The sequence below is a fragment of the Tupaia chinensis genome, unplaced genomic scaffold, assembly GCF_000334495.1.
Source record: "Tupaia chinensis unplaced genomic scaffold, TupChi_1.0 Scaffold000316_1, whole genome shotgun sequence".
In the NCBI taxonomy this organism is placed as follows: Eukaryota; Metazoa; Chordata; class Mammalia; order Scandentia; family Tupaiidae; genus Tupaia; species Tupaia belangeri.
In genome coordinates this window covers 9587418-9609126 of record NW_006159809.1, presented here as the reverse complement: position 1 = coordinate 9609126, position 21709 = coordinate 9587418, and the positions used below count along the sequence as shown (strand labels likewise).

The 21709-nt window shown below is 38.0% G+C and overlaps 1 protein-coding gene across 1 annotated transcript in view; it reads left to right on the top strand.

The window, feature by feature from the left end:
* The window catches only part of APLF (aprataxin and PNKP like factor), a gene marked incomplete at its 5' end in the record, with an annotated part of 74826 nt that extends 55198 nt beyond the window's left edge, over nucleotides 1-19628 (top strand). The window contains 2 exon segments of the mRNA XM_006151295.3: nucleotides 13266-13312; nucleotides 18950-19628. Of these exon segments, the coding sequence (XP_006151357.2) occupies nucleotides 13266-13312; nucleotides 18950-19152 (250 nt within the window).
* Nucleotides 19629-21709: the final 2081 nt, after the last annotated feature.

Sequence of the window (21709 nt, the reverse complement as noted above, 5' to 3'; positions counted from 1 at the left end):
GCCATATGTGAGTGAAAAAGATTCATGTAAATCTTTTATGAATGAACTCTGATTAAGTAATCTCATTCATTTTTGGAAAAATATCAGGGTGGAATTTGGCATTATCTTTGAAAGTTATTTCAAATGCTCTTATGCCCCCCATAAGCTATAGAGAGTAGACACTTAGCTTTGATCTAGAATTAAAACAATATATAAAAGACATTTTGCTTTATTATGAAATAACTAATTTTTGAAAATGGAATATGTGTAGTCAGTTGTTAGAAAACACTATTTAAATGTGTGAAATGTGATAGGAAAAATATTTAGTCAGAATTGTATGAATCATTAAAGGAAAAATTCAGCCATTTAATATTAATTGGCAATTGTATTTACTGATGCATAGAATTTTCACCCATTATTGGATATCTTAAAGTGAAATTGATTTTTATGTTTGTCAAAATAGCTGATATACATCAATTCTTAATAGCCTACAGATGTTTATCCACTATTTCATTTAACCCTTATAAGTGAAGGGTTACATGAAACTTCATTTTAACTGGCTTTTTTAGATTGGAAAAGAAACTTGATTCAAGGGACCTGCCCTGAGTCATAAAACCAATGAATGGTGATTTTTGAATTAAGGCTCAGTTCTTCTGACATCAAAATTGGAGCCCTGGAAATATTGGTAGTGCTCTCCACCTTAAAAACCCTGGTGAGAACAGTTTCAAGGCACAGTGGCATTTTTCCTTTTAGCATTTGTGACGGACTCTTAGTATTCCTAGTTGACCTGAGTAATTGATTGACTAGAGCTAAATGTCTTGCAGTGCTGAGCATTCTGTATCTCAGGAACCTGATGGCAAAGGAGTTTGATTAATACAACTGTCAGTTTTTCATTGCTTCCTGGGGGAAGTAATATGAATTGTTAATGGCAGGAAAGTCTAACATAGTTAATCTTTAGTTTATGTAAAATGATTCAATGAGCACTTTGTTTATTAACTTAATAGGTGTGAATAGAAAGCAATTTTAGCACTTCGATAGTCTTTTGAACTAATGAGAACTGGTGTTCTCTGGAATATATCCAGTAGAAAATATGCCTTTCAAATGGCATATGTCTTAAAAACACCAGGATTCATGGATTAGGGTTTACTAAAATGAACAAATAAAAAATTAATTATTAGAATTAGCTCAAAAAGTTTGTTTTTAGTCTGGAAATTACTAGAAACTATTTTTGTACTCCAAACAGTAAGAATTTTAAACATGTGGTTTGTATTGCAAATGATTCTTTCAAGTTCTTATCAGCAATCATTATTAAGAAATAGTAAAGGTAGCAAAAACAAGTATCTTTTTTTGTATTAAATAGAAAATATAGATGACATGATTTTATAAACAGAAAAGACCAAAAGAAAAAAAAAAAACAAAAAACACCAAGAAAACCTGTTAGGACAAAAGACAAATTCAGTAAAGTTTCAGGATACAAAATTAACAACATTTAATATACTCTTAACAGTGAACTTCCCAAAAAAGAATCAAGAAAACAGTATTATTTATAATATCTACCAAAAAATGAAATACTTAGGATTAAATTTAACCAAGATAGTGAAGGACCTGTACACTGAAAACTATAAAACATTGATTAAAAAAAAAGAAAACCTTGGAGGAAACATAAATGAATGGAAAGATACCCTGTGTTGATGGATGAAAAGAATTTGTATTATTAAAATGTCTATACAGATACTAAAATATCATAGATGGTAGAATGGTGATTATCCAAAGTGATCTACTGATTCATTGCAATCTCTACTGAAATTTCAATTACTTTTTTTTAATAGAAGGAGAAAAATGATTCTAAATTTCACATAGAACCATAAAAGATCCTAAATAGTTAAAGCAGTCATGAAAAAATCAGCAAAACTGGAGGCATCACACTACCTGACTTCAAAATATACTACAAACTATAGTAATAAAAGTAGCATGGTACTGGCATAAAAACAGACATAGAGACCAGTGGAACAGAATAGAGAACCAAGATATAAATGACTGCATGTATGGCTAACTGCTTTTCAACAAAGATATCAAGAACACACAATGGCTGGCCAGCCAAGTGGCCTGGCGATTGGTCACTTTAGTAGGTGATTCATCACTTCAGGAGGATGAAGAAGGGATTGTGGCATAGTCATCTCCCCTGGAAGGTGCTTTCTCATTTTTCTTGCTGTCTTTCTCCAGCGAATGCATATGCCCTATAGCAAATTAAACACACACACACACACACACACACACACACACACACAAATGGGTAAAATCAGTATCTTCAATAAATGGTGCTGAGAAAACTTAATATCTATGTGTAGAATAATGAAATTAGACTCTTTCTCACACCATATTAAATAAAATCAACTCAAAGTAGATTAAAGACTTAAATGTTAGATCTGAAACTGTGAAAGTACTAGAAGAAAATACAGGGGAAAAACCTTTGTGACATTAGTCTGGGCAATAGTTTTTGAATCCCATCTACAAAATATGGGCCAAAAAAAAGCAAAAATAGACAAATTGGGTTGTATCAAACTAAAAATCTTTCATACAGCCAAGGAAACATCAATGGAGTGAAGAGATAACTTACAGAATGGGAGAAAATTTTTGCAAACCATGTGTCTGATAAAGGATTAATATCCAAATTATATGAGGAATACAAACAACTCAATACAATAAAACAAATATATTGATTTAAAAACAGGGGCAAAGGACCTGAGTAGACATTTATCAAAAGGAGACCAAGGGACCAGCAGTTAGCATAATGGCTATGTTGCTGGACTCCCATGTAGTCGACCATGGTTTGAGTCCCGGACCCAGTAGCTTAGAACTCACGCTGGGCGCGTGTGTGTGTGTGCTCAAGATCCTGAGAGGAGAATGGAGGAGAAGGGATTGCGGCGTGGCCATCTCCCCTGGGTGGTGATCTCTTGCTTCCTATCTCTCTGTCTCTCTCTGTCTGTCTGGCGAGCACACGCGCCCTATAGCAAAAATCTCTCCAAAAAAAAAAAAAAAAAAAGACCAAGAAATGGCCAACAGGCATATAAAAAATGCTCAGCATCACGAGTTAGGAAAATAAGAGTTAAAACCACAGTAGGATACTACTATTACATACCTGTTACTTAAAAGACAGTAGATTGGTATTGGAAAAGATGTGTGGAAAAGAAAAGATTTGCACACTGTTGGTGAAAATGTAAATTTGTATAGTCCTCAAACAATTAAAAGTAGAACTAACATAGGATCCAATAATTCTACTGATTCTATAGCCAGTGGGAAATAAAAATGTGCCAAAGAAGTATTTGTACATCCATGTTCATTACAGTATTTGCAATAACCAAGATATGGAATCAGCTTAGATATCCATCAGTGGATGGATGGATGAAGATAGTGTAGTATGTAAGCAGAATACTACTGACCCTTCTAAAAAGGAAATCTTGTCATTACAACAACCTATATGAACCTGTATAATGTTCTGTTAAGTGAATAAAGCCAGGAACAAAAATATCATGTAAGCTTATTTATATATGGAGTCTAAAATTTCTGGCTTAATAGAAGCAGAGAGTAGAAGGGTGGTTACCAGGGCCTAGGAAGAGAGGTGTTGAGGTAATGTTGATCAAAGGATACAAAATTTTAGAAAGATAGGAGGGATAAGTTCGAGAGAGCTATTTTATAACATGTTGATTAGTAGGGTGTATTTTAAGGGAAAATTCCTAAGAGGGTAGATTTTAGTGTTCTCACCACACACACACACACACACACACACACACACACACACAGTAAAAATGTGAAGTAATGCATATATTATTAGCTTGATGACCTTAATCTAGCCATTCTATAATATGTACATATTTCAAAACATATTGTATACCATAAACTATACAATTTTGTCAGTTATAAAATTAGAAGATGTAAAGTATCACATCATTTTGGACATTTCTGCAAAAGCTTAATTAAAATAACTTTTTTGAAGAAAAAGAGTTGATTGAGCCAGAAGGTGGCATGGTGGTTAAAGCGCTGGACTCCCACATGGCTGACTGAGGTTTGAGTCTGGGACCCAGTGACTTGAAAATCAAGCTAGATGTGTGTGTGTATGCCCAGAGTCCCCAAAGGAGAATGGAAGAGAAGAAATTGCAGTGTCACCATCCCCCCTTGTAGTGGAGTTCTCATTTTCCTTCTCACTGTTTCTTTCTGTCTCTCTCTGGCAATCACACATCCTTTGGCAAAAAACTTAAAAAAAAAAAAAATAAGTCAATCAAATTCTTGTAGGTAGATTGATCTATGAAAAATATAGTTGATTACCACCTATGAAAGGCACTCTTAGAGGTGTTAAGAAAAACACCAGGCATTTTTGTTTTTGTTTTGATCTAGTCTGCTGCTGAAGCTCTCTGTTTTGATTTTATTTATTTATCGAGTTCTTCAGTTTGAGGATTTCTGTTTGGTTCTTTTTATGATTTCCACCTCTTTGTTGAATTTCTCGTTCTGTTAATTCACTGTTTTCCTGATTTTGTGGAGTTGTCTATCTAAATTTTCTTGTATCTCACTGAGTTCCCTTAGGATCATTATTTTTACTTCTTTTTCAGGCATTTCAGAGATTTCCTTCTTGGAGGGATCTATTTCTGGTATTGTGTTCCTTTGGAGGTATCATGTTTTCTTGCTTTTTCATGTTTCTTGTCTTCCCACATTGATATCTCTGCATTTGTGTGCTAGTTGCCTCTTCATTTTTATAGAATAGCTTTCTTAGTGAAAGACTTTTTCCTGAGGAATGTCAGTGTCGATGGGGTAGGGGGTTTTAGATTTTGTTTGGAGTGGGCATAGCAGTGTAGTCTCTATGTGATTTCTTTGGCTGAACTCGCTGTCAGTGGTGCCTGTGGGTGCCTCTGTGTTCTGGAATGAGAATGTTTATGGTAGTGATTTAGCTTTGCTGGGGCTGGGTATCACTGAATGGGCTGATTGGTTGCCAGTAGCCAGAGAGACCAGGAGTGCTAGCCCGCAGTTTCTGGGAAGACTCCTGCAAGGCACAAGGGCCTGGCAGTGAAGCTGGGATGGGTACCTGCTTTGACAGGAGCTGAGAATGCTGAGGGGTGCTCATGTCAGTTCACCTGTTCTTGGGAGCAACCTTCCTACTGTGCTGGTCTGTCCAATCCTCAGGTATATGGTACTACCTGGGCTTAGGTCCCAGGGTCACAGCCCTGCTGCTCAGTCTAGCTGAAGTGGCAGCTGTAGCCACCTGTTTGGGCATGATAAGATGTTGATAGGGCCTCAGGGATTGGAGATGAGAAGACCATTTGTGGTTAAGGCAGGCTTTACTCTAACAGTGGCTCTGTAGTACCTTGAGTCTTGGAGGATTGGGGTTACTCTGTGAGTTCTTTCCTTGGAGTTATGCAGTCACTTGGATCTCAGTGAATTCTCTTCATGGGCCCCTTGCCATGAGAAGCACTGAGCCCCTAAGTAGCTAGGATTGTAGTTGTCCGTGGTGGTAATGGGGATTACTGAGAATCTCTTGATTACTCTTTTTTTTTTTCTTGCTTACTCTTGCCCAGTAATGGGGATTCTCTTCTGTCACTCGTCCATGTCAACTAAGTCTTTTATTTCTCTCCCTATGCTGTCCTTTCAAGTTTCTGTTTTGAAAGGCTTCCAATATTTCCTTGGTGTATTTCTCCTTAGGTACTCCACTAGAAGTATATTTAACTGTTTTTTTATCTTCTTTGTGAAGGAGACAAGTGCTGAATACTTCTAGTTAGCTTTCTACATCTTTCTTAAAAATATTAAAGAATGTAAGAAACATTGCAAGTTTTTTAGTAGTTCATTTGATAGATGGTAGACATAAAACACATACGCAAGTGTATGTGCATCTGTACTTGTATTGAAAATTTAGATGACAATGCAAGAAATTACGTGGTAAGTATCAATGAGTAGATATAAACAGTACATTCTGAAGCTATTTCTAGTGGTTATCAGAGTTGCTTTCAGGAAGGAGGGATGATTTGAATTTAGGCAGGGAAGAGTTAGAAGAATGTTCTTGGCAAAGACTATGAGCAAGTCCCTATCAATAGAAAAGAAACCAAAACTACTCCTTTAGAAAGACAAGATGGGGCACAGTTGGGGCAGTATGGTGGCAGACTATTTCCTTAGAGTAGAAATGAAAAATTTAGCTGAAAATAATGATTGAGATGAGATTATGGAAGATCGTGAAGAAGATATTTAGCATTCAAATATTTAGTTTAGCATTTAAATTACTATGTAAACCAAACATGTCTAAAATTTGTTTTTGAGTGTGTGTTTTTGCATGTAATATACTATCCTTTCTGTTTGGACTAATTTTCTTATTAAAGTTAGTCTATTCTATGAGTTCTGTTTATCATCAAGAAAGGATAAAACATATTTGTTTTCTTGGTTTTTTTGTTGTTCTTTTTTTAAAAAAGGTTTTTGCCATAGGGCATGTGTGCTCACTAGAGAGAAACAGTGACAGTGAGAGGGAAACTGAAAAATCATTCCCTAATGGGGATGGCCAGACTACAATCCCTTCTCCCTTTTCCTCTCAGGACCTTGGGCACACACACATGTGTGCATGCCCAGCACAATTTTCAAGCTACCAGGTCCAGGACTTGAACCCTGGTCAACCATGTGATAGTCCAGCACCTTAACCACTCCACTACACCACCTGCTGGACCCAATAAAATATATTTGAAAATACCCAAAATAGGAAACTTTTGAGCCTGTCAGGATATTTTTTCCTTCGGTTTCAATGAAATAACAAAATTGATATTAATATTAATGATGTTGTTAATATTTTTTGCTTTAAATAAGAAATTTGGTATCCAAGTTAAGTGTGAAAAAGCACCAATTCAATTAGTTATCTCTAGTCTATATTGTAGTCTTACACCTTTTTTTTTTTTTTAAATGGAAATAGCATGTCCTCTTAGGAAAGGGTAGAAACTATAAGCATAGCCTCAACAAAAGAAAAACAATTTTTTCCTTTCTAAGGCAGATAAAAATTTCATATGCAGCTGAAAATGTTTTTCTTTTTATGCACATATAATTTCCTAATCTTTCTTTTTGAAGATTGCAAATATAAAACTTTTTTTATTGATTCATTCATTTGTTCTGAAATGGCTTGCCTTCTCGCAGTATGTGAGGTTAGAGTACATAGGTGGGCTATGCAAGTGCACTGTGGATGTGTTCCAAGGTAACTGAGCATGAGAAGCACCTTCTGGAACATCAGGTTTGAACCAGTAACCCCCAGCTGCATGTTCTGATGCTGCATCTTCACTTGCCTTAAAGTTACTCTGCGCTTTTAATTTTCCTAGCCTGACAGCTGCTGTTAGCAATCTTTTAACAGGTATTGGTACGTAAGCTGTGCTTAGGTCTCTGTTAATCCCCTTGCTTCCATTTCTCATTTCTGTACTTGTTCTTAAAGCCTGATGCTTAGATCCCTGAATTTCTTTGTTTTTTGTTTTTTTTTACTTTTTTATTTTGCAAAAGGACACATGTGCCCCTGCCAGAGAGAGATGGAAGGAAAGGGAGAAAGCAGCCCCCGCTCCCAGGGGGATGATGTCACAGTCCCTTCTCCTTCATTTCTCTTTTGGGATTTTGGGCACACACAGAGACATACCTTTTCAAGCTGCTGTGTCTGGGACTTGAACTGTGCAGCTGACCATGTGGGATCCAGCTCCCTTACCCACCACAACACCAACTGACCCCAAGTTATTTTTAATTGACACAGAGTTCTGTGTATTTATGAGGTACAATGTAATTTTTGTAATACATGGATTCAGTGTACGATGATCAAATCAGGGTAATTAGCATACCCATCACTTCAAACATTTATTATTACTTTGTGTTGGGAACATTCAAAATCTTCTCTTCTGGCTGTTCTGAAATATATACTGTATTACTGTTTTTGTTTTGTTTTTTAGGAGAAGTTTTTGCTATAGGGTGCACGCGCTCGCCAGAAAGAGAGACAGAGAGACAGAAAGCGAGAAATCACCCCCCGAGGGGGGAGGATGGCCACACTGCAATCCCTTCTCCATGGGTATCTGGGACACACACACACATGCGCCCGGCGTGAGTTTAAGCCACCAGGTCTGGGACTTGAACCACGGTCGACTACATGGGAGTTCAGCAACATAGCCATTACACTAACTGCTGGTCCCTGCACTGTATTATAGTTTATAAAGTTCCTGTAGCAAACAATTAAGACAATATTTAATGTTTTGGTAATCCTCCACAACTGTTAAGGGCAAAGTAGGAAAAGGAAGGAATGAAGCAAACATTAAAATGAAGGAGAAAAAGCTTATACATCTCAAATGACTATGATAATAATAGGCATTCATGTAGAGTGTTAATTAGTACTTAAAGAATCTTGGGGCCAGCAGGTGGCATGGTGGTTAAGGGCTCTGGACTCCCACATGGCTGACTGCAAGTTGAGTTCTGCACCTGGTGGCTTGCTTTTTCACTTTCCCTCTCTCCTTCTCTCTCATTCTGTCCCTGTTTGCTCAAATTAAGAAAGAAAAATAATAATTTTTTGAGAGGTTTTTGCTCTATGGCACGTGCACTTGCCAGAAAGAGAGAGACAGAGATAGAAAAAGTGAGAAATCACCCCCCAGGGGGAATGGCCATGCCACAATCCCTTCTCCTCCATTCTCCTCTTGGGATCTTGGGCACAGACACAGACACACACACACACACACACACGTGCCTGGGGTGAGTTTAAGCCACTGGGTCTGAGACTTGAACCGTGGTCAACTACATGGGAGTCCAGTGACATAGCCATTATGCCAACTGCTGGTCCCAGGAAATAATTATTTAAAAAAAAAATCTTGATTAAAGTATGTGGAATTTCAGTGTACTATTCTTGTCTGCTTATTAGTTTGAAAATTTTCCAAAATAAAAAGTTATCCAAAAAACAAAACCCCCAAACAAAAAATTCCCTTAATGACTATTAATCTTTTTTAGAGATCAAAGATGAAAGATACCTTTGTATGACTATCCCCCATTTTTCTCTTCTTTCTTCCTTGATGCCCAGCATAAATTGTGCTTTAGTAAAGTCTGAGTTTGACAAGACAGTGACCCGTGTCAGCATATTCAGTAAGGAAAGGCCTTGGCACGGATCATCCCGCAGCTTTGTTCATTTGCCGCTGTCTTCACATCTGTGTTGTCCAGTTCATTTTTCTCAAGTTTCTTTTTCATCAGAAGTTCAAATTTGGGTTAATTACCCCACATACACATAATCTTGTGTAAAATCTTTCCATTTCTCAAAACTGTTGAGTTATGACCCTAATTAACTGTGCTATTGTACTCTGACACTAAGTTTAATGCTGTCAGAGTAGGAGAAGTTACCAAAAAAAGAAGAGGTACTAGTCATAAGAATGTCACTGACACCTGACCCGGGACTGGCATGTAACTACTCTGTGACTATTTCTTGAACTAATAGTGAGGGAGTCAGTTATTAATTACTACCACCTACCAAGTCTTAGACTAAGGCCTAATGTGCTTTGTCTCATGACTCCTCACAAGAGCTTCATGTGAATATAGGTTCTGTTATTCCCCTTCTTTTACAAATGGGGCAACTGAAGCTTAGAGTGTAAGGAGGTGGCTGAGCCAGGATTCTGATAGGGTCTTTCTGTTTTAGTCACCGTCCTTATCTGATTTTAGTCACTACCTTTATAGTGTTTATAAGAGCTCTTCTACCTATAGAATTTTTTTTTTTATTGTTTTGACTGTCCATAAGAAAGATAGTGTTTTGTTTTTTTTGGGAAAGCAGATTGATTTTAAAGAGAACTCACATTTTCTTTCTTTTTTAAAAAAATTAATATTATGTTATTCAATGTAATAGTCACTAGAGACATGTAGCTATTTACTTTTAATGTAAATTACCTAAGATTAAAAATTCATCCCCTCAGTTTGTCACCCACATTCCCAGTGCTCAGCAGTCACATGCAGTAAGTGGCTCCTGTATTGAGCAGCACAGATAAGAGGTTCCTGCCATCACAGGAAGTTCTGTTGGGTACAGTTAAAAAGATTCTAGAGTGTTCAGTTGAAGCTCTTGAAAGTAGCACTAGTTAAAACTGATCTTAGAAAATAGATTCCATGACTACCCCAGCTCTAAAGTAGTAATACTCTATTTTTTATGTGTTTTTTTTTTAAAGTTATTTCTTTCTTTTATGTATTGAGAGACAGAGAAACAGGTACCTCAAATAGGGCTCGCATGCCACGATTCATCTTCAGCCTCAGCTGTCCTGGATCGTGGTCACATCATATGCACCTGAAGGTCTCTCACACACTCTTCCATGCGGGTCAGCCTCACAGACCATTGTGTTACCACCGTGCCACTGTCTAGCCTCATATTTTTCTGAGTTTCAGCAACTAATTTAAAGTTACTTATCTATAATAGCTTTCTATTATCTAAAAGTTATTATAATGTTTGTAGGTAATGCAAAATAGTAAGTAGTGATGAAGATAAGAGAGAGACATAAGGCAAATGATTATGTTTAATTAGAAAGTATTTATTTTACTTTGTTCACTAATATCACAATAGTGTCAAAGGCACAGAGGAGAAAAATACAGTTTTTAAAGTGTAATTTTTATTATAAAACATTTGAAACATGAAGTACACATTTTTAAATGATAAAAAAGGAGTTGGGTACATTTTTCACTCTAGTTCCATAAAGGAATTTTTAAGTGAAACATTTAATCACCTGATTATTGTAGAATTAAAAAAAAAAGTCCAGGCTATAAGTTTTCCTGGACCCCTGTCATACTATGGTCATTACCCAAGTCAGAAAGCACAGACCCTGGCAAGAACGTCATCTTTGTAAGCTCACATTGCTCATCTGTCCCCTGAAGGAGGTGGACTAACCACTCTGAGGTCATCCCTAGTATTTACTTTCTATGATGATTCATAGTCTGGGTTTGAGGGTAGGGATCCACTCCCTGAGACTGTGGCCATTTTTGTGCATTGGAATAGATATTGAATGGGAAGACTTACATTTAAAAAAAAAAATCTCTATTTAGTTTAAGTTATATAACTTTTTTTTTTTTAATTTGCCTTATTGGGCCAGCAGGTGGTATGGTGGTTAAGGTGCTGGATCCTACATGATTGACTCTGTCAATTGAGTTCCAGACCCAGGGGGAACGTGTGGCACACCTATGTGGGTGTCCAAAATCCTGAGAAGAGAATGGAAGAGAAGGGATTGTGGCATGGCTATCCAACCTGGGGGGTGATTTCTCACTTCCCCTCTTCCTCTTTCTCTCTTTCTTTCTCTTTCTGGCAAGCACACACACCAGATGGCCAAGGAAAAAAAAATCTTAAAGAAAAAAAAGCCTTATTTTCTTAGTTGAACAAAAGAAAAAGAATAAGGATTATTAAGCCTGAGAAAGAGAAGGCCTAAGGCTTGACTTAGAACTTGTTTCCTAAACATATCATAAGGAATTATCTCCCATCCTCACAGATGCTCTTATTTTTTTCAGTGAAGGAAATGCTTTTCTGAGGTCCGTCTTGCCCCTGCCACCAGGGTCTGTCTCCTTAAGGGCATGGATGTATACTTTGTTAAATATTTTTGCCTCAGTGCCGACACGGAAACAGGGTGTAATAAAGCATTCGGTTAATACTAGCTGAATGAAAGAAACTTCATCATGTAGAAAGAATTCCTTGGGACACAGGCATACTGGGAAGCTTTATACCCTCTGCAGATGCCTGTTGGTGCACCCAGCCCTCCTTTGTCGCTCCCCTGAGAGAGAGGCACCAGTCAGGCGAAGCACGATTGCCTCTTCGCTTTGGTTTTTGCTGCCAGGAGAGAATTGCATTATCCGGATAACGTGTTGTATATTGAGGACACTTAAAGATATTTTGATCAATGGGTCTGGGGAAAAATGTGCACATATCGAAATGGTCTCATTGTAAGTCAAACAATATTATTGAAAGTATATACAAAAAACAAATAATAATGTGGGGAAAAAAAAGAAAAATAAACCTGTTTAGTAAAATAATAGAAGGCATCATAAGTACATATTATCAAAAATAGATGTTCAAACAGTAGTTTCTGTTTGAAACATGCTACACGGACTTCTCAACAAAATTGACTTTCCTGTTAAATGATTGGTGTTTGTTGGAGAGCCATTACTTTGACTTTTTATTTGGATTCAAGAAGAGCCTTAGAATCTTTCTGGACACTTTATTAATGTACATATTTACACACACGTTTGATATTTGTATCATGTATCTTATGTACTATTTTATATTTTTGTAGATGTGATGTATGACGTTTTAGAAATACAAGATGCTGTGTTTTAGAAATATGGTTTATTGGGACCAGCAGGTGGTGTGGTGGTTAAGCCAATGGACACTCCCACATGGCCAGCCAGGATTCGAGTCCCAGACCTGGTGGCTTACTTACTCTCTTCTTACTCTTCTCTCTCTCTCTCTGTCTCTCTGTGTGTGTGTGTGTGTGTGTGTGTGTGTGCATGTGTGTGTGTTTCTCACTGGTCAAATTAAAAAAAATAAGTGAATGAATAAATAAAATTAAATTACTTTTAAAAAGAAATATGGTTTATTGTATTTCATCTTTCTTTTTTTCCTTTGAAGAACCATTTTATTTAACTTTCTTTTTTCTTTCTTTCTTTTTTCTTTCCTTCCCTTTCCTTTTCTTTTCTCTTTTCTCTTGCTTTTTGACCAAAGAGGGGGACAGAGAAGGTGGGGGGAGTGAGAAAGCAAGCTGCACCCTTAACCACTTTGGTACCTGCTGGCCCTTTTTTCTTTTGTTTTCTTCTTTTTTGAAGAGATATTTTTGCTATAGGGCACGTGTACTTGCTGGAGAGACACAGAGACTGAAAACAAGAAATCACCCCCTGGGGGAATGGCCATGCCACAGTCCTTTCTCCTCCACTCTCGTCTTGGGAATTTGGGCATGCATGTATATACACCTGCCATGAGATTTTTTAAGTTGCTGGATCTGGGACTCGAACCACAGTCAACTACATGGGAGTTCAGTGACATAACCATTATGCCACCTGCTGGTCCCACATCTTGTCTTTCTAGAGTGTACATTTCTGAGCTATGAACTCGGCCTTGTTCACCACTATGTTTTTGGATCTAGAAATGTGGCTGGTATGGAAAAGGCACTCAGTAAACAGTGTTAAAAAGCAAATGCTTTTTAACAAAAGGCCTACAGAGGCCTAATTTTCTAAGTCACTTGGTATTCTAGTTGTAAATTTTTAGTCATTGAAAAATTAGATCTTATTTTTACTTTCTTTTATTTTTTCAGGAAGAATCCTCAGCACAAGATAGAATTTAAACACAGTACACTTCCAGGTAGGTGATTTTACTTCAGGAAAGTCAAAATGAAATCTTTGAATGATTCTTTTAGTAAATCTAGATACAGTTTCTAGTCATTAGGAGCTTTTTTAAAAATCTCTGCTTCTGTGAATTTGTTGAGTTGCTGATTCTAGTGATTTTTCTTAGGTAAGAAAAATTGTAAACCATTTACATAGCAAATGTTTTCCCCAATCATTGTGCAACAATATATAATTATCCTTAATCTCTTAGTATTCTTCTGTTTGTGGGTACCTGAAAACAAAATCTCTAACTGGACTACATAATAATGGGAACTTATTGACTCTGTTATTGAAAAGTTCAGAGATAGAGCTAGATTTAGACGAGATTTATTGCTTTGGCTCATTATTAATATCAGTATTGTCTCCAAGGACCTGGTTTCTTCCTATCACTCCGTCTCGGGTTGCTGCCATGGAAGGCTGGCTTCTTCCCCAGCGGAGGAGCTCTGTGCCTCCTTATTCAGCTGAGGCAGTAAGCACCATGTTTACGTCTGAGGAGGAAGAGAGAGAAAAACCAAGTTTCACTGCCATGATTCCCAGGAAAAATCATGAAACTAGCCCTTTTTACGGGCACAGATCATATTCTTACTCTCGGACCAGTCACTGGTCACTGATTAGTTTGTCCCACTCTTGAAGCTAGGGTAGTCATCATCTTCAGAACTACAAATGTCCCCAGTAGAAACCAAAGCTTTGGGATGTGGTCTGTATACACAATGGAATGCCATTTAGCGCTACCTGCGATCTGTGTTTGCCCTTACAAATGGAGTTTATCCTCACAAATTGGTGTTCTAATTTTTTTTGCCAAGAACCTAATTAAATAACTGATCATATAGAACAAAAAAGAAAAGGAAGAATTCCTGTCATTGGCAGAAAAATGCATGAGCCTGGAGGAAATAACTGAAGTGAAATGAGCCAGGCACTGAGAGACCGACAGACACTGCGTTCTCACTCATTAGCAGAAGCCAGATGGTTTGATTGCACAGAGATCAAGGGTTTAGGAGTGGATGACCAATTTGGGGGGGTGGGCTGAGGGAAGGGGTGAACTTGCTAACAGATACAAAAGGACTGGGTTCTAGACTACTATAGCACAGTAAAGATACTTGTTAATAATTCAGTGTATATTTCAAAATAACTAAAGAGTGAATTTTGAATGTGTACAACACGAAGTAATGATAAATGTTGGAGATGAGAGCTATGCTTATTGCCCTGGTTTGATCACTATACAGTATATATGTGTTTTTTCGAGAGAATTTTTTATTATAGGTCACATGCGTTCACTGGAGAGAGAGAGAGAAAGAGAAAGAGAAAGACAGACAAAAAGTGAGAAATCCTCCCCTCCCCCTCCGGGGAGATGGCCACACTGCAATCCCTTCTCCTCCATTTTCCTCTCGGGATTTTGGGCACACACGTACACACGGCTGGCATAAGTTTTAAGTCACTGGGTCCAGGACTCAAACTGCAGTTGACCATGTGGGAGTTCAGCGCCATAACCATTACACCTCTGCTGATACAATTTGTATATGTGTTTTGGATAACTGCTCTGTGTGCCCCACAGATTTGTACAGCTATTAGATATAAATTAGAAATTACGATAAAAGTAGGAAGTGTAACTTTGGGAAGCAAGGAGGGGTGGATAGACACCTGAGAAACTATCATCAGATTCCTATCTATCCTAATTTACATAGATCCATTTTTACCTTTTGTTTACCCTTCCGAATGCTAATATCCTTTTCCCTTTAACAAATTCTGGCTTCTTTGTAGCATTTATTTATTACTGCAAAGACCAATTTGGCAAATGGTATTTCTGCCGGCTGAGTGAAAGAATACAATGCATACTGTCAAGGCGGTGCTCACATGAACTGACATATGCATACACACAACTGGCTTGTAACAAAGGGAGAGAAATAATTACACTATAAGACAAGTTCATTCTATTTCTCTTTTTTTAAAGTTTATGTATTTTTTTTTTTTTGGAGAGGTTTTTGCTATAGGGTGTGTGCGCTCGCCAGAAAGACAGAGAGACAGAAAACGAGAAATCACCCCCAGTGGGGATGGCCATGCTGCAATCCTTTCTCCTCTATTCTCCTCTCGGGATCTTGGGCACGCACATACATGTGCCCAGTGTGAGTTGAAGCCACCGGGTCCAGGATTCGAACCACAGTCGGTTACATGGGAGTCCAGTGGCATAACCATTACACCAACTGCTGGTCCCAAGTTTATGTATTTCTTGATGAGGGTTACCCTCATCAAGAGTATGGTGTTTGTGCCATACTCTACCCCCATCCTCAGAAAACCTGGATTACAAGCACTGTGTGTGCACCCATGCTCAACATGTACAGGGATGCAAACTTGGGACCTTCTTGTGGGCTCAGCTTAAACTGTGTTCCCACTGTAATATCAGCTGGCCCCTCCACTTAATTTCTTATTGTAACATACTTTAGTATTTTAGTATGTCAGACATAAATATATTCTCTTTGTCTAAGCTAATACAGCATGGAGGTGATTTGTTACGTGTTATACTTTCTTCACTGGGGCTGTATTTAATGATACAGCATTTGTTGGTGGCTAAAGTAGCTTCCTCTCTAGCAACAATATAATGATATTAATTGAAACTATTTTATTGCTAAATTATGGCATTGGTCCATCAAAGGGACACATTGTGTATCTTTAGAGAATTAGGAATTGTTTACTTAAAAACTATTATTATTCATCATATCACATGGTTTTAAATATCTGAGTTTTCCTTGAAAAATCTCTTGGAGTTATCATTGAAGTATTTTCTGAAGGAAAAACATATTTTAGGGTCCAGCAGTTGGCATAATGACTATGTTGCTGGACTCCCATGTAGTTGACTATGGTTCGAGTCCTGGACCCAGCAGCTTAAACTCATACCAGGTGCGTGTGCGTGCATGCCCAAGATCCTGAGAGGAGAGTGGAGGAGAAGGGATTGCATCATGGCCGTCACCCAGGGAGGTGATTTCTCGCTTTCTGTCTCTCTGTCTCTCTCTCTGTCTTTCTGGCAAGCACATGTGTCCTATTGCAAAAACCTTTCCCTCCCCCCAAAAAAGAAAGAAAAACATGTTTTAGAATAATTTACTTAAGAAAAATATTTTATGTCATTGTAAAGTTTTTTTTAAGTATACATATTTTTAAGTAACTGTCGCTTCACATATATATATACACATACTTTCAAGAGTATATACGTAACAGCATAGTCAGAATCTCTCTCTCTAAATTCTATAAATAGAGAGTTTGGAGTAATTAATAAATGTTGACATCTCATTATATTTTTTGGTTGACTACATGGGAGTCCAGCAATGTAACCCTTATGCCATCTGCTAGTTCCACTTTACACAGTATTCTAATACATTTATTTTTCTAATCTCTCAACTATTTGGAGCTTGTTATTACCCAAGATCTTTATCTTTTTTTGTATTGGTTCATTTACTCACACACTCATTTCTTTATTAATGTCTTCCACAAGAGCAAGGTCATATAGTATGAGAAGTAGTTCTGGCTGTACCTGCTTATGGTGAGATGCCCTCAAATCCCAGAGGAAGGTGAAGGAGCACTTTCTAAGGAGCTTACTTGAGTAGACTTGATGTGAGCAATTTAAGTTGGCCTTTAAGGTAGTAGGACTTGGGTCATCTTTGTTTGTTTCTTATAAGATCTTTGTGCTGGATGAATTCAGGGCATCCCAGACCAGGTGAATAACAGGCTGATCAAGATCACTGGAGAAGAAATGTGTCTGGAATTACTGAGTGGATCAGTGTAACGTTGTGGACAGGCCACAGTTACTGTGAGGGATGCTAACGGTGGAGTGCGGCCAGATTATGGCAACTTTTAAAGGTCACACCAAAGATATGAGCACTTTAGCAAAGGGTGGTAAACCATTATTTTACTGACATCCAGGTGGTGATGAAGAGGTGTCTGAATTAGAACTGGAGAAACTTTCTAGAGCTGGTTAAGTACTTAGATGAGGGGCTAAAACTAGGGTGGCCTCCATGGGAGTGGAAAGGTAGGGGGTACAAGAGAGGTTTTGAAGGGAAAGTCAGTGGGGCTTGCCAACTGACACGCTGTGGTTCGGGGGCTGGGAGGAGGTAAGGGAAGGGAAATAGCTCACAAAGTACAGATCGTTGGCGGATGGAGATGCCACTACACGTAAGAGATCTGGAGGAGCCTAGGTAGGTTTTCATTTTATGGTGTTAAAATGTAAACATACTGAATTTGAGGAGAGGTAACAAGACATAAACTACAATATAGTACCAATATTAAAATAACTACATTAAACTCTTACTCTTTAACTTCTAGATGTGTAACACTCCTAGAACACTTCAGTTCATACAATCTGTAAAGTATCAGTGTAGTCAGTACTAACTGTTCTTTGTAGGTTTGACTTCTGTCTTCCGTTAAGTTACTTCTTTAACTAATTGGTTTAAAATTCACTAACTTTCCACATTTTTTCGGAGTGCTACAGTTTGGGCACAAGATCGCAAATGTAAGGTTACTCATGCCAGGAAAATTCTGTTTTATACTTGCCTAGCTACCTTCCATGTTCACAGCATTTGCAAGAAATTATCATCAACATTTTGCCATCTGATGATTGGGGTCGTTCTTTCCAGTCCCCAATATTATGTGGTATGCATTATCCTAGGCAACTGGTACTGCTCATGGCTGGAAATTGATAACCTTGCACTGCTAGCAACTTTCATATTTCCGTAGTTCTGCAATGGTATACATTCATGCCTTTATATGTACCTACCCTCCCATCCCCTGAAGAAGTTGAAACTGAAAATTCTAGAAACTAATGAGGAAGGTTATTGGGCCATCAGTGAGATTCTGTAAGCTGCTACGTAGTTTAGGGAAAGCTGAGAGACTGTGAAATAAGAGAAAGCGTGGTATGCTAGTATTTAACAAAGAAATAAACTTCATGTATAGTAAAGTAGGCCATAGCATACACACTGCTTTCCCAAAATATGAAGACCCCTAGTATTTTGGTGCATTTAAAAAAATTAGTCTTTAGTACTAAAGTAAAATATTATTAAACATATTCTTGTATTTAGTAAAATTTCATCTTTGGAGACACCCCCTTTTTTGTTGTTATTGTTGTTGTTGAGGTTTTTGCACATGAAACGTAGGCTCACACGAGAGAGACAGTGAGAAATCACCCCCCAGGGAGATGCCCATGCTGCAATCCCTTTCCTCCATTCCCTCCTGGGGTTTTGGGTATGCATGCACACACATCTGCATGATTTCAAATCGCCAGGTCTGGGACTTGAAGTGCAGCTGTACTGTAGGGAGGGACAGTAATAACTAGGGCAGAAATGCAGTCTACCACACGTGAAGGCAGTATGGCAGCAGTGTGATCGTGATGTTATTAAGGAACTAGCGTTATGAGTCACATGGGCCGGTTTAGTCTCAGGAGGAAGATGGTAGGAGAAGTTGGAATAATAAACTACAAGTGGTAGTTTAGTGCTTTTTCTACAAATTTCTGGTGGTAAACTGTGTACTTATAAAATTGATCTTTCTTGATACACAGACATTTTACAGTGAGATGTCTGTAGTCCCAGGTCTGAGTGATGACTGATGTGTTGTGTACCGATTCTCTGTTGTTCAGTGAGAGATGCTTTGGATGAAGATGACGATGTTGGACAGCCCAGTGAGTATGACCTGAATGACAGCTTTCTAGATGACGAAGAAGAAGAGTATGAGCCAACGGATGAGGACTCTGACTGGGAACCAGGGAAGGAAGAACAAGAGAAGGAAGATGTAGAAGAGCTTTTGAAAGAAGCAAAAAAGTTTATGAAAAGAAAAAAGTAACTCTTGTCTACAGTAGTATGTGGTTCACAGTTACTTTGTCTTTATAGGAAAATAATCAGGAACTAAGAACATACTTAAGCAATAGCTGTTTTCCTTCTTTTGATAGTTATGACTCTTTCTATTAACTCTTTGTAAATGAGACATTGAGATGTCAGCCCTCAATGTAGTAGAGAAAATTTATTTGTTACTTTGCCATTTTTCTTCTCCCCTATTTAAAGCATCTGGAAATAGGAAGCACACAGAAGCAAAGAGTAATAATAGATAGTTTTATGTATTTCTTCTATTGCTAATAAAAAGTTAAAGTCACAGGTTGCATAAAACTTTGCTCATTTCTCATTTTTTCAAAGATTCTGTGGAGGACTAATCAAGACGAACCACACAAACTAGAACAAGTGTAGGACAGCATGCCTCTTCCATTTTTTGTTTTTTGTTGTTTTTGTTTTTGTTTTTTTTTTTTGGAGAGATTTTCACTGTAGGGCGCGAGCGCTCGCCAGACAGACAGAGACATAGAGACAGAAAGCGAGAAATCACCCCCCAGGGGGGATGGTCATGCCGCAATCCCTTCTCCTCCATTCTCCTCTCGGGATCTTGGGCACGCACACACACGCGCCCGGCATGAGTTTTAAGCCACCGGGTCCGGGACGTGAACCGCGGTCGACTACGTGGGAGTCCAGTGACATAGCCATTTCGCTAACTGCTGATTCCCAACCTCTTCCATTTTCATTGAGGTAATTCTTCAACAGAACCATGCTTTCAAAAATGAGTCATAACACACCAGCTGCTGTGCTAGCACTCTCGATGTGAACTTTGTGATTACACTTACTACTGTCCTTTGAAACTTGGAAAATCAATTCCAAATGGATACTGAAAATAGATTCAACTAGGCTGTAACAGAGATTAGTTTACCATACAGGGAATATTATTTTGTGTCCCATGTTTGTAATTTACTGTTGGTTGGAGTTTAAAGGCAGAAAACTCAAAGAATTGGGTCCTTTTCATACTAAAGTCCTATCTGACTGTTTTAATTAGAAAAAAAATATTTCTTTAGTTAAAGCAATCAGGTAGCATTATTTTGCATACCTGATTAATTTAATTTTAATTCTGTGTTCTGTCCTTATATTCACAGTATGGAAATTATAGCCATAATTTTCTCAAGTGACATTAGTCCTCTTGATCACAGATGAAAGTAGCAAGTTTGCCAGTATTTGAGATTCTAGCCTCCTATATCCAGAAGAAACCTCTTAATCTCCAGTATTATGACGTGTATCTCTATATTTGTTCTCAAACCACTTTGGGCCATGTAATAGGGGACTTAGGATTTTCACAGTATAGTTTAGAGCCTGAAATAACAATTGGTTCTATAGTCACAGACACGAGGTATATTATTGAAGTCATAAATCTCTATGCCAAAATATTTTTATTGAACACTAATATTTTCTACTCTAAAGGAATCTAAAAATCTGTATCTTAAAAGAGCAAGACATACTTATTTTGTATTTTCTTAGGGTTCTAAAATATCTTTCCAGGTAACTGCACAATATTAAAATTTAGTCAAATTGAAGCCAGAACAGGATAAATAAATTTTCTAGACTATTACCTGTTACTCAGATTTTGTCTCTATTATTATCTGGGAACTCATTCTCTCCTTCTAACATCTGTTTGGTTTGGAGACGTTGATAACCCTGTGAATAAATCTTTGAACTTAGGCCCATCCTTACATTGACTTACTCCTTAGAGAGGTAAATACCTAAAAGAATTGAAAACTCGTGCCCATAAAAACTGTACAGATAGAAGCATTATTCTTAGTAGACAAACACCTAAATGACTATCAACCGGTGAGTGGATAAAGAAAATGTGGCCTATCTGGCAATAGGATTCTGCTTAGCCAACAAAGAAATGAAGTGTTACTGATGGACGCTACAACACGGTGAGCCCTGGACACATTACAGTGGGTGAGAGAAGCTGAACACCGAAGGTCATATTATGAAATGCCTTAGATAGGCGCTAAGGGGTAGATAATGGTTGTCCCCTAGTGGTTCCTGCTTTGGAATTTGGTCCCCAGTGTAGTGCACTGGGAGGTCATGATACGTTTCGAAGGTGGGATCTAGAGAGCAGTGTTTGAATCACAGTGGCTTCACTCATGAAGGGGCTTCGTGCCTTCTTGCAAGACAGAAGGAGTTAGAGTTCCAGTGAGCAGGGATTAGTTCCTCTGAAAGTGGGCACTTACAAGAGGAAGGCGACTTTCTCCAGGAGTCTCCACACGTGCCTTCCAGCCTCTGCTTCTGTTGGCCACGCTTTGTAGCATCAGAGGCTAACCTGAAACCATATGTTTAGACTTTCCAGCCATCAGGATATCTATCTATTTATATCTATATCTGTATCTATGTCTATCTATATCTATCTATTTTTTTAATAAATTGCCCAGTCATAGGTATTTCTGTTGTTAAGACAACAGGCAAATCCTTAGAAAGTAGATTAATGGTTGCCAGGGGCCTGGGGGAAGAAGGAAAAGGAGAGTCTGCTAATGAGTTTAAGGTTTCTTTTTAAGTGATACAAA